Genomic DNA, 16,851 nt, shown 5'->3' with positions numbered 1-16,851 from the left:
GCCCATCTGGAGCGGCTGCTGCAAAGATGCCGGCTGCAGCTGGGCAGGCTTGGCTGGGGCAACGTGCTCCATGGAGCCTCAGGGAACAGAAAACAGGTGTGAGCCCCGCCCCCTTCCACGTTGGAGGATCTTGCCTTCTTTGGCGCAGCTGCAGCTGCCTAGCTGCAACAGCGGACCTGGACATCCCTGCTCTCTTGGGGGCCTGGGAGGCTCCACCTGCCCCCATAGGCTCAGAAATGCCTGTTCCTGCTGGCTGGCCTCTCCCAACTCTCAGTCCTCACTCCAATTTTGGAGCAAAGTTGTGGCCAAGCCCCGGCACTGTCACGACCCAGCCAAGTGTGCACATGCTCAGGGCTGTGCTGACATGCCAGCCTCCTGCCGTCTTGATCTCCTCCGAACTTTGGCACCAACAAGCATGGGACGGAGGCCAAGGGGGTTGCTGAAGGCAGCTCGGTGTGGGACTGGAGGTACCCCTTGGCATGAACAGCTTGGGTGCTGTGGGTGCTGTAGATGGCAGGTTGATGGCAGCAGGAGGCAGACAGGCTCCTGGGCAGAAAGGGGCAGATCCCAGTGAAGCCTCACCTTCGAGCTGGGGATGGCCTGAAGCCTGGGGCTGGGCTGCCAGTTCTGTGGACTAGAGTGAGAACCTATGGTGCTTTTTCTGGGTCCGCCCATGGCCCACCCATAGACCAATCAGTAAGCACTTTCTCCCCAGGACTCAGCCAGACTTGGACAGAGGACAGGAAGACCTATCTGCAGATAAAAGCCACCCACTACTGGTCTCATCTCCCCTGAGGGCTGCAGAGACATTGATGTTGGGATGACCTGCCTGTGGAGAGGAATCTGCGGAGCTGAGAGGTGAGCAAATGTCTGGCCGACCTGCCTGCAGAAAGAAGCTACCCACTTCGGGTCTCCTGAGAGCTGTACTGTTGCTCAATAAAGCACCTCTTCACCTCACCCTCCAGTTGTCCACATACCTCATTCTTCCTGGACATGGGACAAGAACTCCGGACCCACCAAATGGCAGGACTGAAAGAGCTGTAACACAAACAGGGCTGAAACATGCCCCTTGCTCACCATGTTGCAGGCCATGAGAAGGAGAGAAGAGGAAAGGAGAGAAGAGGAAAGGAGAGAAGAGCTGCGGTCCTTCAGGGAGCCCAGACCTAGAAGCTCCCCAAGCCAGGACTGTGACACTCTCTTTGGGGCTCTGTGATTCCCGGCATCTCCAAGATTCCAGGGGTTACTATGTTCCCTGGTGGAAGCAGTGGAAGCTGCTTGCAGTATGCCTGGTATAGCTGCAGCCTTGCAGGAGTTGGTGCTGGGAGCTGGCCACCCCTCCACAGCCAGCATTACTGACTGTACGCAGTGGCCGAACCCTGTGCTCGCTCGTTCATGCACCCCTTGCCACTCCATGCCTGGCTCACCCTTGGCAGGCATGGGATCTGGGCCAGTAATGTGAGCTGAGCACAGCCTGTCAGGCCAAGCAGGTGGACTTAGCACAGCAGGCCCCAGCAAAACTCAGGCAAAGGCGCCACCAGCCACAGAGGTTTCTGGCTGGTGAAGTGATGCCCCAAGGATCCCATGACAGTAGTCTCTCCTTATCCATGGTTTTGTTTTCTGTGGTTTCACTTTCTGAACTTTTAGTTACGTGAAGTTAACTGTGGTCTGAAAGTATTACATGGGAAATTCCAGAAATAAACAATTCATAAGTTTTAAATTATACATCCTTCTGAGTAGGGAGATGAAATCTTGCCCCATACCAATTAATCCCACCCAGGATAAGAATCCTCCCTGTCTCCAGCATATCCACACTATATATGTGCCCCATCCATTTAATCACTTAGTAGCTGTCTTGGTTATCAGCTTGGTTGTTGCCATATTGCAGTACTTGTATTCAAGTAACCCTTGCCTTATTTAATAATGGTCCCAAAATGCAAGAGTAGCGATGCTGGCATATTATTATAATTATTCTATTTTATTATTGTTGTTAATCTTTTACTGTGCCTAATGTGTAAATAAATTTTATCATAGGTATGTATGTATGTATAGGAACAAACATGGTACATATAGGATTTGGTACTACCCACAGTTTCAGGCATCCACTAGGGGTCTTCAATGTATCCACCCTCAGATAAGGGAGTACTACTATATAAAGTCTGAAATGTTTGTTAGATATCTAGATGGAGATATTGAATAGAGTTGGATATCTGGATTTGGAGTTCATGGGAAAGGACCAGTATCAGTTATCAACCTGAGATACCTCAGTTTATAGATGGTAGTTAATGCCATGAGGCTATGATATAATCATGGGAAGGAGTTAGAGAAGTCTGAGTAGTAAGCTGTGGAGTAGTTAGATTTTAGGGAAATAAGGAGAAACTAACAAAGAGACTGAGAAGGAGCAGCAAGTGAGGAAGAAAAAACAAAAAATGGGAGACTGAGATGTGCAGGATACTGAGTGAAGATTGTCTTCCCAGGAGCAGAGAGTGTTGGATCTACTGTGTTGGATTCTGCTTACAGATCAAGGAAGACAAAGACTTAAAATTGACATTGGGGTTAGCACTGTGGAGGTCAACGATGACCTTGACACCTACTATTTTAGTAGCATGATCAATTCAAAAGAGAATTGAGGGAGAGAAATTAGATAAATATGGATAACTATTGCAAATAGTTATGAAGAACACAGAAATTAGGTGACTGTTGGGGGAGGTGAGATCAAGAGAGAGCACTTCTTTTTTCCCCTTATTTAAGATGGGAGAAATGTCAATATATTTTTATACTGATAGAAACAATTAGGAGGAGAGGGAAAATCACCAGTGAAGGAAGAAAAAGGAAGAATTGCTGGAACAGTATCTATAAGAAGATGAGAGTGGATGAGAGCTGTTGTAATATAAGTACAGGGGTTGGCCTTAGATGGGAATGTAAAATATTTTCACCTGTAGTAATGAGAGGGCACATGGAGTGTATGGGAACAGATACTCTCAGGACACAGGCTTTAGAAGTTCTCTTCTGATTGCTTCTAGTTGCTCAATGAAATAGGAAGCCAAAAAAGCAGCTGAAAGTAAGGGCAGGGGGAAGTGTTAGATGTTTAAAGAGAGAAAATATGAAATACAGACGGGAGAGTGAATGGACTGAGAAGTGGAGGATGATTACTGGATAACAGTAATGTCCACTTGGGTTAGTGTTAGTGTTATATGAGACCAGTCATGGTTTTGTTTTCTCCCATCACATTAATTATGCAGAGTACAAACACCACAGGATGGATAGAAAGACATTTAACTAGGGCTTTGTGTTTTCTCAAATAAGATGACAAAATAAGAGGGAGGCAACAAAATCAGCCTGTGAGAGGAGTGTTCATAAGGATTGACCTTGGAATTTAAGCTGCCTAAGGTGTGAAGGTGGCAAGGGAGGGTAAAAAGGTGGTAGTATCGATGAATCACAGGGCCTGGTAGGGGGTCCAACGTTGTTGGTGATAGGGAATAACCCGAAGAAAGGAGAAAGTGGTGATTGGAAAGTGGGATGCTTCAGAATGAGCTCATCAAGCAGCAGTGATGTTTCAAGTAGCCTCTATGTTTTAATATTTTGTTTTAGTAGGACTTCAGTACAAAATCCTATTATCATCTAGATTGTTAATCATCTGATATTAGTTATTTTGCTAGTGAACATTACTATTAGCAAGTCTTGGCTAGCCAGGATCTTTATAAACTTTTTGACATTTTCTCCTGATAAGGCCCCTTATTTGTATCCTGACCTAGGCAGTTAATTTGTACCAGAACATATGAGGGCAAGTTATTTTTCAGGCCAAATATTTTAAAAATAAGAAATGTTCTTTATAGTCCTCTACTCCAGGGACATGGATTTCTTGGAAAGTAGCCTCCTGAGACATGAACAATCTTCCAAAATGACTGGGGGCAGAATTCAATATTCTTATTACCATTCTGGAGAGGTATTAAGTACTCCTGAAAAACACCTTCCATCAGATTGGTTTGTCTATGTACTAATCTGTACTCTATGCTAGAAAGTAAGCCTTTAGAAGGCAGAGACCTTACCAGTCTTGTTTGTATTTCCATCCTCAGTGGCTAAATAGGAAAACAGTAGGCTTCTTGAGAATTTTAAATATATTTTATAAATGCTTGTTGCATAATGAAGTGAAGTGAATATATGAGCGTAAGTGTAAATTGCTAGCCAGGTTTAAGCAAGCCAGGTGGTTTTTCAAACTGATCTATGTACCATGGAGTGGGTACTTCTGTTATGCTGATCCCTGAGTTATATCAGAAGACTGTGTGTGTATGTGTGTTGTGTGTGTGTGTGTGTGTGTGTGTGTGTGTGAACATTGACAGTATGACAGTATCTGCACAGGATAAAGAGATCAATCCTAATCACTGTCCGGTGCAAAACAGCTGTTGCCTGAGCAAGTCAGTGCCCAAGGTAGTTATTAATTTCTCTGGCCTGCATGAATGCTTCCAAAATGATTCTGTCACAGCATGTGTGTTCTGGCATTCCCTCTGAACCCTGGGAATCCTGGAGCCAAGGATCTATTAGTGCCTAAAGTGTGGAATGTGAGACATTGATCATCCCTTCTCTAAGCTGGCATTGCTCTGAAGCAGCCTAAGAACCAGGGGAACAAGCCTGCTGCCAAATCCTTCTGGTTTTGGTCCCATTGCAGTTAATGAATCAAAACATTATTTTAGAGACACTTTATATTTTAAACTATTCCAGAAGCCCAGTGAGTACTCTGAATATACTTAGTGAAGATGGATCAAAAAAGCGTTTTATATGCTTACTGTAGAGGCATTCACAAAGACATATAACATGCTATCATCACATTTAACAGGTGCTCATAAGTACTACCAATGTGACTGAGTTGATGGTAGTTTCTGCCAAAGTTTCTGGTGTCCAACTATACTCAACTGCTAAGTATGGCCTTTAAGTAGCTTTCAAAAATAGACTGGAATAGCTGGTTGTAGCTCTGTAAGCAAATGACCTTTGCTTTTTTATTTTATGAAAGTTCAAAAATGTGCTTATATCTCTGCAAACTGGTTTTTGGTTTTAAAAACCCAAAAATGCTTCCACTGCTTTATTGAAAGCCAATTTATAGAGAATAGGACAGAGCAGCTAAAAAAAGTTGGCCTGTATTGAGTATCTCCTACTTATCAGTCAGTATATTAAGCCATGCAGTATCAAAATCTTGCAAGATTTGCATATTATTAGTTGGATTTTACAGACAGGAAAACTCAGACTCAGAGACATGCTGAAATTGTCACCAATAAATAGTAAATGGCAGAACCAGGATTTGAATCTGAATTTAGTCTTTCTGAATCTAAAGCTTTCACTCATTTAATTCATACAGTGTGCTACATCCTCTTTCTTGAGTAACTGGGGTATGTGGAGGAATGAGGGTCTCTCAAGTGCCTTGGGAGTATGGAAGTGACTCTTAGTCTTTTTCCAAATTATTGTATAACCTTGAGCAAGTTGCTTTTCTTCTTAGCATCTCAGTATGCCTTATAAAACTGATCTAGCCTTAGCTGCTTGGAAAAACTTTTATTTTCATGAAGAACTATAAGCTTTCAGAAGAAAGGTGGCATTTAAAGTGCCCAACATTATTCTTAGATAATAAATGATCCTATTGCCAGTTATATCCTATAGCAATTGAGTACTTTCCTGCTTCTTCCAAAGATGTCCCCAAGTGTCTGTGTCATTTTCAGCAGGTCCTCACAGATGTGTTCTATGGATGAAGACAAAAAATGCCAGAGAGTGGTTATGGCTAAGTAATTCAGCTCTGATTTCTTGTATGGGTTAGTAGTGAAATATTGGACTACTGCTACTCCCTCCACTTTCCTGTCTGACCAAAGCTACAAAGACCTGATGAATTTCAGAAACTTCACCAGAAAAGAAATGGCATCTGAGAAGTGTATTGTGCTATAGATTGGAGAGCTCAAGAAATTCCAGGAAACAAATATAGTTTTGCTAGTAAAAATAAATAGAGAGCTAGTGTTATACAGATATTTTAAAGGTTAGAATATTAGCTTTGGGATGAGCTTTGTCAGTCACTTTTTTATTGAGAAAATAGTGACGGTTCCTACGTCTACCTGGAGAGTCTTTCTAACAATACCACATTTATTAATGGGAGCACAGATGGTTTTCTTGAATGGGAGGAGCAACAAGAATATGGGCATGGATTGCCTGTTTCTATAAAGAAGGTGAGGGCATGATTACTTTGCTGGGCCAACAACGATGAATTGTCCAAAATGGCTATAAAGTTTGTTTTGGAGCTCCTAGACAGTTTCTTAGATAAAATTGTTCTGTGAATAGTTAGAAGTGAATAGACACTATACATTTAGAATTCTAGGACCCAATGCTGGGCCTTGGGTTTACAACTTGCAAGGCATTTCTTTGTCTGGCTTTTAAGTGAAGCCTGATTTTAATTTGTACACAGTGCTTTTGCCTTATTTAAGAAAGAAGATAATAACTAGAACCCTAATTTGCTCAGAGCTGCCTCTTACAACTGATTTTATTTACTTATAGGGCATAATTACATTTAGAAAGAGTTTTATGACATCAGCAATAAAATCAAATGAGTGTATAACTTTTCTAGTCATTTATTTCCTACAGATAATTTAATAGTCCAGACATTAAATTTGGATCATTCTTTCCCTTGAAAACAGAATGTTACTCTCAAAGAGTTGATTTTCACTGTTATAAGAGGTTGCACTCCCTTTTTGGTTGGCCTGCAAGCTTTACTTTCTTGAAACTGTAGTGAATTTTATATCTTCCTAGACTTGTTCCTGTGTTAGTTGCCCTGAAGTAAACATTCCTTCCAGGAGAAAATGTTTGCGCTCCTTGCAGGAGCAGCTTCTGTGGCTGGAGAGGATGAGTAACAAGACTTTGCATTTGTGCATCCATGCTGTGAACATAGTCCAGAATGATGGTTTGTTCCTGGATGATAATGGGAGTCTAATTAAATGTGCCACACTTAATAAAATCACTGCATCTACTTAGAAAGAATCTGGGATTTAGGGACTAAAGATCAAACACCAAGGTCTGGTTCTCCTGCTGAAATATCTTGGCCAAATTATTTAATATACTGGATCCTCCATTTCCTATGTTGTTAAGTGCTGATGATAAAAATAACTGCTGACTATATTGCTGTGAGGATCAAATGAGATTTTTGTGTGAAAACATAATATAAACTATAAAATACCAGACACATTAGTGATGACCCCTTGAAAGACTCAAAAGAGTATATATGCTCATACAGAAAAGCAGATGATCCTGTATCAGAGTAAAGCAGGCACAAAGTGCTTTTGTAAAAAGAGAATTTTCTGTGAAATACAGGTGGGTTACATTTTCTCTCTTCCTTTATTTCTCTTCAACCAACAGTTTGTATTTAAACCTTACTTTCATTTGGCAGAGAATCTAACGCTTAGTATGATACATTTACCTGGAGTTTATCTGAAAGCTAATGTTCTAGTTTTATGTGACCATGTTCAAGCTACGTTGATACCCAAGTACATTATGTGGTTTTAGAGTTTAGTGTTTCTTATGGCTTTAAAAAGTTAATAAAACTTTAACTACTTAATAAACTGCTATGAAACAACTGTGACACATGTTTTTGGCATCAGATATACTGGGAAGTAGGACTTTCTGCGGAAGTGTTTTAATTAGCATTGGGGCCAGGTTCTATCCTCTATTTCACCTTGATTTCTGATTTTGCAATGAGTCACAAAAACTGGTCAGCTTTACAGCCTAGAGCTTTGTAATTGGCTGCAAATGAGTCAGATTCCTGTTCTGTCTGGTTGTTAATACCATTGGCAAGTTTATGTAGATAAACAATAAAAAGAGTGCCAAATTCATTTGAGGACAAACAACATATTATAGTTTGGCAAGCATCCTTTGTCCTTTCATGTAGACTTAGTTTTAGGCATAGAAAAAATATGACTCCTAATGCAAGGTGAGAAAGTATGTCAAGATGTTTGAGATATATTACCTAAAACAAACAGTAGTATACAATGTGAGGAAAGCTAAGAGCTGGTGAGAAATAATCATGTACAAAGAGCTGTTTACCTCACTGGAAAATGATCCTAATCAGGAATTTGCATTTCTTTAAAGCCTTTCTGTTAGTGATAATATCTTTATCCCTATTTCTCAAAAGGCAATTATCACATATAATGGTTTATAATAGAAGTGCTATTGCTCTCCTAGTATTCAGCATGTAAGATTTTTTATTGGTATGCTTGTCTTTTTTTTTCTAAGCACCTGCAATTATATTTACATTCTGACAAAATATAGTAGAGGTGGCACTTAAATCTTCAAGTTCCTGTCTATGATCCTAAGCAATTTTACAGTCTTTTCAGCTTTGTTTTTTTGTAGCAATTTCAAGTGCAATTAGGGATATAAGTATAACTTGTAAAGTTTCCACTAGGAGAATATATTTTATATTTTGGTCCTGGATAACATTACAATAACTTGCTTTACAATTAGTGTAGCAGATCTGGGATCAGCTCAGGATCAGAAGAACCTTAGTAGTAAATCTGTAAGTCTTTAGCTTGAACGTGGGAAACATTCTGACTGTGTGAAGATAAAGAAGAAAGGTGGTGAAGTACTGGCATTTGTCAGAAATGTTGAGTGGATGGCAGAGTGGGTTGTTGATGATAGTGCAGTGAATTATGCAACAGATGACAATTTGTGAGGACTGGAAGAAGGAAGATTGCAAACATCACACAAATTGTCTTCCTGGTTCTAGATGAAAATATAGAAATGTGATTATTCTACCAAGAAAAGATAATGAAATACATATGAAATACACTAATTTGCATTCACCTAACAATCATACATTTACTAAGCCTCTCCATAGGGTCTCTGAAGGGTCTGGAATTTCCCCATATTTACAAGCTAAAAAGTTAGTGCTGCCAGTTTCATGGGTATAGGCAGAAGACACAGTCAGGACTCATTAGAGACAAGAACATTATTACTTATAGTACAACATGTAGGCTGAGCTTTCCATCCATGTCAGTTTCCCCCAAGTCCACTGGGAGCAACATAGAGGGCTCAGGTAGATGCTGCATACATAGTAGATTTGTGTTAGAGTTTAGAGATGTGAGCTTGGGGAGTCTATCACTTTTAGAGCAAGCTCGCTCTTTGTCCCAGGGAGAGATGTTACTTCATTCCTCAAGGATGCCCTGAGAAAATGCCTGGATAGAGAGCAAAGAGTGTCCAGAGCCTCACATTCGTGACAGACCCAGTATGATTTCAGGGATGCTCCGGGTCCATGGTGGATAGCCTCTTCCAACACTAAGGAACTCATATCTTATAAACAACGTGTCTATTGTAACATGCATAACAACTATACATATATATTTGCAGTTTCAAAGCATTATTATTCCCTGTTTTTAGCAAGTGAGGAAGTTGAGGCTCAGTGTATTTGAATAAGAAGCTAAAATCACAAATAAATGACATGGCAGGCACTGCAACATAGCATTCTTAGTTCATAGCCTAATGCTACTACCATTAGCCAGTTTACCTCACTGCTAAAGAATTTTCAAGCCATGTTGGCTCCATGTTTTAGTGAGAGCTTTTCCATTACTTTATTTATTGCTCTCTACATTTCAGGAAATGAGCACTCCTTTCCTGAAGTTGTTCATCTTTGCTGTCTTTTGATTCTGTCAGTCTACTGTGTTCCTACATCTTTTCTTCCTTTAGCCTGGAAAAATCTGTTTATTTCTAAAGGCCTTTCACAAAATTCTAGGAAATAGACTCAAAACAATGAAATTGCCTGTTATCTTAGAACTGTAGAATTGTAGAAATAAAATGTACATTAGACTCACAATTTAACCATTCCACCTTCATTTTAGGAATAAAAAAGAGAGGTCCAGAGAGCCTCAGTGAATTTCCACTCAAGGTCACAGGTCTTATTAGTAGAAAATAGAAGACCAGAACCCATTTTTTTAATATCTAAAATTCAGCATTCTTGTCATTATGCTACGTTATATCATGAAAGAAAAAGAATTAAAGGATATTGGTAGAAGCTTACTACCTTCACATTATATGTTCTCAAGTTTGGTTTAGTAACAATAGGACTTCTGTTTTACATATACAAGATAATACTTAGCTATCAAAATAACAGAATTATAATTCCTTATAATTCATGAGTTCCAAACTCAAATGCTCTTCTAAGATCAGCAGGTAACATCAATGTGTGAAATAGCTGATGTGATCAATGGAAGGAATGGAGTCTATGGCAATCTAGAGAAAGCACAGCCATCTAGACACACTCTGATTTAACATTTCCTAAATACCACATGCCCCCCAAATCCATGTCTGCCTCTGGCTTTGACCTTCTTGCTGCCATTTTGCAATACCTTACCTGAATAGTGTGGTTTTAAAAGATTTTTTTATATCCTTAAATGTGATTTTTGTCACATAAACTTTCAGAGCTAAATGGGATATTAATTATCAGCTGCTCTAACCCATCATTATGCTGAAATGGAAATAAAGAAGATTCAGTGATATGCTGAAGTCCACAAAGCTAGTTTGTCACACGAATTGTGACTAGAAGTAGATTTGCATACTCCTAGTCCACTGTTTTTTCTACTTTATCTTGAAACTTTTTTAAAAAAGAATATCCTATTTTGCAATGAAAGCAATGGGAAAATTAGATTTGACATGTAGCAGTGTATTTTGTACATGACTTCTGGAGAACCAATTAATAATTACTTATTGAGTACTGTATATTACCAAGTGACATGGGGCGTACAAAGATATAGAATTTTTTTTTTATTTCTGTCTTCTCCAGTTGGGAAGTCAAAACTAATATAGGAGAATAACTAAATGCTACAATCTTTGGCATTGACTTTAAATATAATAAAACTTCAGAAAGAACAGAAAGTATTGGTGACTGAAAGCCTTAACTCTCCATAACCCAACAATTATTTTTAGTAGCATATTTTTAAAACCTTCTTTCATGACCAAAGGAATACTATGATATTTACTAGAAGGTGCCAGTACTAGAATTATGTGTGTGCAGGTATATGTGTGCTAGAGAGATACTGAATTGGAATCTTTGCTATTCATTATTTATGTTAAATTGTAATTTTTGCCTATTGATATCTTAAATATCTCTTTGGGCCTACTTTGACGTTTATGGCAAGTAGGAAAATGGATATAAAAGGTATGCCAACTCAAGTTGTGCTGGAATGGAGAGAGATACCTACCCTCTGATGGAGGTGTTATTAGAAACACCAGTTAAAAAAATAATGCCACAACTATTGCTGTCTATGCCTTTTGACTTATGTTTTCTTTTTACTGGTATTAAAGTTCCGTTTTTGTACCCTGTCATGCTATAGTCAGCCCTACTCTAATAGTTGTATCCTGGTAGAAAATTTCACTCCTATGCCTATTGTATTAGGGCTCTCCAGAGCCCTAATTTTTATATATTTTTATAAATATATAAAAAGAAACAGTAGGATATATATGTGTATATATATATATATATATACACATATATATCCTACTGTTTCTTTTTATATATTTATAATATATAAATATATTTTATTTTAATATATTTTTATATATTATATATTTAATATATGTATATTTATATATATTAAATATATATATTTATATATTTAATATATATTTTATATATTTATAATATGTATAATATAGATATATATGATTTATTATGGGAATTATATCATTAGCATGTGATTATGGAGGCTGAGAAGTCCCACCATATGCTGTTTGCAAGCTGGAGAACCAGGAAAGCTGGTGTTGTAAGTCCAAGTCTGAAGGCCTTAGAACCAGGGGTGTAAGTTCTGGAGTCAGAGTCCAAAGGCTTCAGAATGTCTAAGGGCAGCTGTCATGTCTAAGGGCAAAAGAAGATGAACATTCCAACTCTAGAAGAAAGAATTTGCCCTTCTTCTGCCTTTTTGCTTTATTTGACTCCTTGATGGACTGAAGTTGCCTATCCATGTTCATGAGGATGGATCTTCTTTATCCAGTCTACCGATTCAAATGTAAATATTTTCTGGAAACATCCTCACAGACACACACAGTAATAATGTTTTCTAGCTATCTGGGCATCCCTTAGCTCAATCAAGTTGACACATAAAATTAATCATCACACCTGCTTTGCAACTTTGTTGGCATTCTTGGCAGATTTATCTCTTCTGCCTCTCTTTTTTCCATCTCATATGCTCAGCCTTATTACTCTGTCCGGAGAACTTTTCCTTCATAAGTACCCTGAAATTAATCCTAATCTAGGGGTCAGAAAACGTTTTCTGTAAAGGGTGAGATAGTAAATATTTTTGGCTTTGTGGGCCGTATGATCTCTGTCACAATTATTCATATCTTTGTGGCAAGGAAGTGGCCAGAAGCAATTGGTAAACAAGTTGGTTGGCTGTGTACCAATAAAGCTTTATTTGCAAAAATAAGCGATGGGCTGGATTAGGCCCAGACCGTGGTTTGCCAATCCCTGTTCTAATCCATTGGTATCATATGGGGAGTGTTTATTCCAGGGGTTGAGCAAGATGATACATGATTTTGTAGGAAGAAGCTTCTATTTATATTTTTTCTATATCTTCTGAATACAGTGTGTATTTCAGTGTTAGTTTTATAGTGTATGTGATATGTTAATAAAGTAAAATAGGAATATAGTTTATAATAAGATAAATAATGTTAAGATAAGCAATAAGATAAATTACTTTACATATATTGGGGTAGCTGGTGAAAATTTTTTTTAGTGATAGCAGTATGCAAAAAAGATTAGAAAATTGTAGGCTCCTGCTCCACCTTTTCACACTTTTCACAAAGACCATACATTTGGAATATATCACTCCTGTGCTTGTATAAGTGAAAGGAATTCTTAGTATACGGAGCAGTGAGTATGAGATGTGAAATAGTGAAAGGGTTCTAGAGAACGTTAGAACCTTATTAATTCTCACTGTCTTTACTGTTCTAACAGTTTTTGGGGAAACTGTCTCAGCTACTAAGCATTTGACCATTAGTTCATTTATCCCTTTAGTAGTAATTATTTTCCCTTTGACAGCCACAAGAATATTCTGAATTACTGCTTTCTACATATTGTTAAAATAAATTATTATTCTGTATAAGATACTATTCTCTAATTTTATTGATGGCTCAGACCATGTATTTTATATATTTTATAGCTTTTGTTAACCCTGCAGTGTCTGATAGTATGTTTGATATGCAAAGAGCAACATGCTCATAACTAAATAAAAAGTAAACAGGGTTGCCTGAAAGCCCTATTGGTCTCTATAGAGACCATAGTTCAAGATGTTGGCCTATTGTCTGTACCAACACTTTCCAACCATTTTTTTTGAAAGTTATGATAGTTATGAGATTTTGTGTGTATTTTTTATCCATTCTTCCTAGCCCTCCTCCAAACAATCTACTCCTAAACATGCCACTGGAAGTACTAATTTTAATGTTAACATGAATAAGAATTAATTGATTTTAAGAACTTTTTTGTTAATTCCATAAACCCATTTGATATAGTTTTAGTACCTTTGGGCTATTGTAAATCTAGAGCATAATGTCTCTGCTTTCTAGTAGAGTACTTTTATTCTTGTACTAAAGAAGTTGTATGAATTATCTGTGGCTGCTAAACATTTAAGTATGTATGCATTTAAAGAGAAAGTTGCAAATGTAAAATATAATGAAGACAGTTTTGCACATTTGGTGTGGCCTTGTCAACTTAGCATTTGGATTAAGTTGATAACACAAAGCAAGCTATGTTAGTATACCGTCTTGATCAGCTTTTCTTACGTGCATTTTGTGGCAGGTTGGCTGTCTCCACACACACATTTGCAGAATTACTCTGATTTCTTGTCAGAATATTTGAAACTCAAGTAGGCCTTTTGAACCTTTACCAGTGCTGTCAACATGTTAGCATAATTAGTCATTATTTATTTCTCTGTTAAGAGCAGGATCCCTCAGATAAAAAAGTTACTCTCTTACTTTCCAGTAATTAGTTGTAATCTTTCAGATAGCCAAAATTTTAAGTATAAATTCCCTCTTCCTAAGATGGAAAAATTCTTTTAAATTGTCTGAGGAAAATAATTTCAGATACTAAAATCTTATTCAGAGCATGCCTAAAAATGTCACTATGAGTTTCCATCTGTACTTTCTTATTTCTCTTTTTGCTTTCCTTTCATGCTTACCAGTGGGTCTCAGTTTCTATTTGTATTGAAACAAACCAGACATTTGAACTTGAGGAGGCGTCTTGTGAAGTTGAAAAGACAAGGAGAGGAAAAGGATGACTCTTTACTGAGTGCTTAATTTATGTCAGGTGTTTCTTCAAGACCATTCTCCTGTGTGAAAAGCTTCTTTTTATGGGTCTTAACATGTTTATTGTCATTTATTTATGTATTTGATTTTTGGTTGACTGTGGGGCAGAATAAGTTAATAAAAAATACAGGTAGTATTTAGGTGGTCAAATGCCAATGTGCTATGGGTGTGTGTGTGTGTGTGTGTGTGTGTGTGAAGTGAGGGAGTCATCAGTGAGTGTATAGAGGGAGAATGAAGGAAGTCATCAGGTGTGTGATTGCTTTACAAAAATTGATGGTGACATGTGTGTCATTATTTGTAAGTGCCAGTGAATATCTTACTTAGTGTGTTATCAGTTGTAATGACTTTATATTTGTGGCAGATATAAGTCATTCTATTTTTGTTTAAATAGATTGACTTTAACACATTAAGCTGAAACATGCATTGAGATACATACATAAAAATTCACTCAATATTTATACTGGATTAGATCAAGTGACTGGATTGAGGCTCTTGGGCTTGTTATGTTGGAGCATATGGACAAGTTGTGAGGCTAGAAAAGATATATGGTGTTTTAAATTTCCTTCTAATTATAGAATCTTATCTACATCAATAAAAGTTTATATTTAACTTTATAAGAACTGTATGGTGAGAAAAATAATTGTACTCATCCATACATCTGTAAAACATAAATTGGATTTTGATAAAAAGTAAAGTGATTCTTGATAAAGTTCTGAATGTTAATGAAACAAAAATTCCCATCTGACTCTAACCATTTTCTATTCTTGTAGTATCTTTTTTAGTGATATAGGCTGATTTTTTTGGCACCCACATATAGCAAATAACTGTGAAACATTTCAAACCTCAAAGTGACACTAAAACTGTGAAGTATGAAATGGAAGTGCCAGAGCGTGTGAGACACATTGCATAGCACTGCTCAGTAATTCAGTGTGTGCATGCAAGAGAAATGACAACACCATTGCAAGATGCAACATGATTAATGCTACAAAAAATTAAATAAATAAAAACAACCTTTATTCTCAAACACTCTCTCATGCCTTAAAGTTACCACTTTCTATGTTTAGCGGCCCTGCCCTAGTAATTACACCTCGTCCCATGCTGTGAGGAACAAAATGATACATGAATATTCTTCTTGCTATGTCAAGATTACTAAATGGTTATAAGCAAGGACTGTGGCGTTTTAGGCTTCTCCATGAATGTTTTTGTTTTCCCCCCAACACATGAAAAAATTATTTTTGGTCATTACTTTGGTTTTTATTTCTGTCTGTCACCCACCACTAATGACTGCTCCCTTCTCAGGTTTCCTCAGACAGTATCCCAGCTGGGGTTAAATGAATTCTTTCAGTTCTCGAAATATTATTGAGGGCCTATGTTAGAGTGATCCTATAAATGTACCTGTTTCTGAGCCTCAGTTTGTATATTTGTATGCCTCATTTTTGGGAAGCATGTAAAGAGGGATTTGGGGTTATGACTAAGTCTCCTATATTCTCCAGTTCAAATACGATGGGAAAGAAAGATGAATTCTACTAGAGTGTCCCTGATGATATCCTTAGTGGACTCAGGAATCCTGCCAGGTAAAACAGATGCCGATGATTTTATGTTTCTTTTGCTTTTCACAATAAAAATATTAACAATAGTAACTGTTCTCTATTTCTTGAGTGCTCAGTACTTTCTGTAAGTTGTTTATAGCTTTTTTAATGCATCACAATCTAATTTATAATGGTCAGAAGTATCACTCACCAATTTTAAGAAAGAGGAAACAGAAGTTCAGAGAGGCTAAGTGACTTTCCCAAGGCAAGCGGTCAGGCAGCTGAGTCTACTGACTCAAATGCCCATGCTCCTGACTTAAGTATATCACACTCTATGGTTTGGTGCATTTCCTGAGAGAATAAATGTTTTTAATGAGTTGTTTTCAAAAATCCTTGTCCTGAAAGACATTTGCAACAGGATAGTTACCACTAGAGGTAGGTGCTCAGTAGGTACCCAGCTGTGAGCTAAAAGAGAATAGTGCTGAAGCCGTAAAGGTACCGAGAACAGCCTTCTTTTCACAGTGATGAGAGAGCCAGGGGACATGTGTGTATGTGTGGGGGGGTGACCTGATAGAGTTACATTTGAGGACATCAGGAGCTGCCCAGAGAAGAGAGTGAGAACTCAAAGGTGTTTAAGCTTGGAGAACAATTACAAGGGGCCGGATTAATTGATGGACTAAAGATAGTTTAAACTTCTGGAAGTCAGCTCTTAACAAAGCTCCATTTGGTCTATCTGTGAAGGAAAGGAGTATGTCAGACCTGCTTAGATTAAGTTTGAAAATCTTTATGTATGCCTATATGTATGCCTATCTGTCTATCTTGACAGGAAACACAGGATTTCTACATCAGAGACAGATTGTGTTTACTCAGAGCATCTTGCCTCAGTTTTCCCATGCCTCGGTCCTCTTTGGGGCAACACAATGAGGGCAGGTGTTATCTACATGAATAATGCAGTTAGTACCACAAAAAAGGAGCACTGGATTTATGAATCTCAGAACTTAAGTAGGGCATTAGGCAC

At 37.9% G+C, this 16,851-nt stretch overlaps 1 protein-coding gene across 24 annotated transcripts in view; it reads left to right on the top strand.

The window, feature by feature from the left end:
• The window catches only part of IQCM (IQ motif containing M), a 464,883-nt gene that overhangs the window by 99,771 nt on the left and 348,261 nt on the right, over positions 1 to 16,851 (top strand). For 2 of the 24 annotated variants that reach the window (XM_054683897.2, XM_054683895.2), the window contains one exon: positions 716 to 1,714. The exons of 21 other annotated variants lie outside the window; for them this stretch is intronic. In XM_054683897.2, coding sequence (XP_054539872.1) covers positions 716 to 795 — 80 coding nt within the window. In that variant the 3' untranslated portion in view covers positions 796 to 1,714. Of the gene's footprint in view, positions 1 to 715; positions 1,722 to 16,851 lie in introns of those variants that run through there. One more of the 24 variants, XM_054683896.2, reaches the window with a different exon arrangement.

This window comes from Pan troglodytes, chromosome 3 (assembly GCF_028858775.2).
Source record: "Pan troglodytes isolate AG18354 chromosome 3, NHGRI_mPanTro3-v2.0_pri, whole genome shotgun sequence".
Lineage (NCBI taxonomy): Eukaryota > Metazoa > Chordata > Mammalia > Primates > Hominidae > Pan > Pan troglodytes.
Note: the sequence above shows the minus strand (reverse complement) of the source record. Positions and strands in the feature narration are given on the sequence as shown.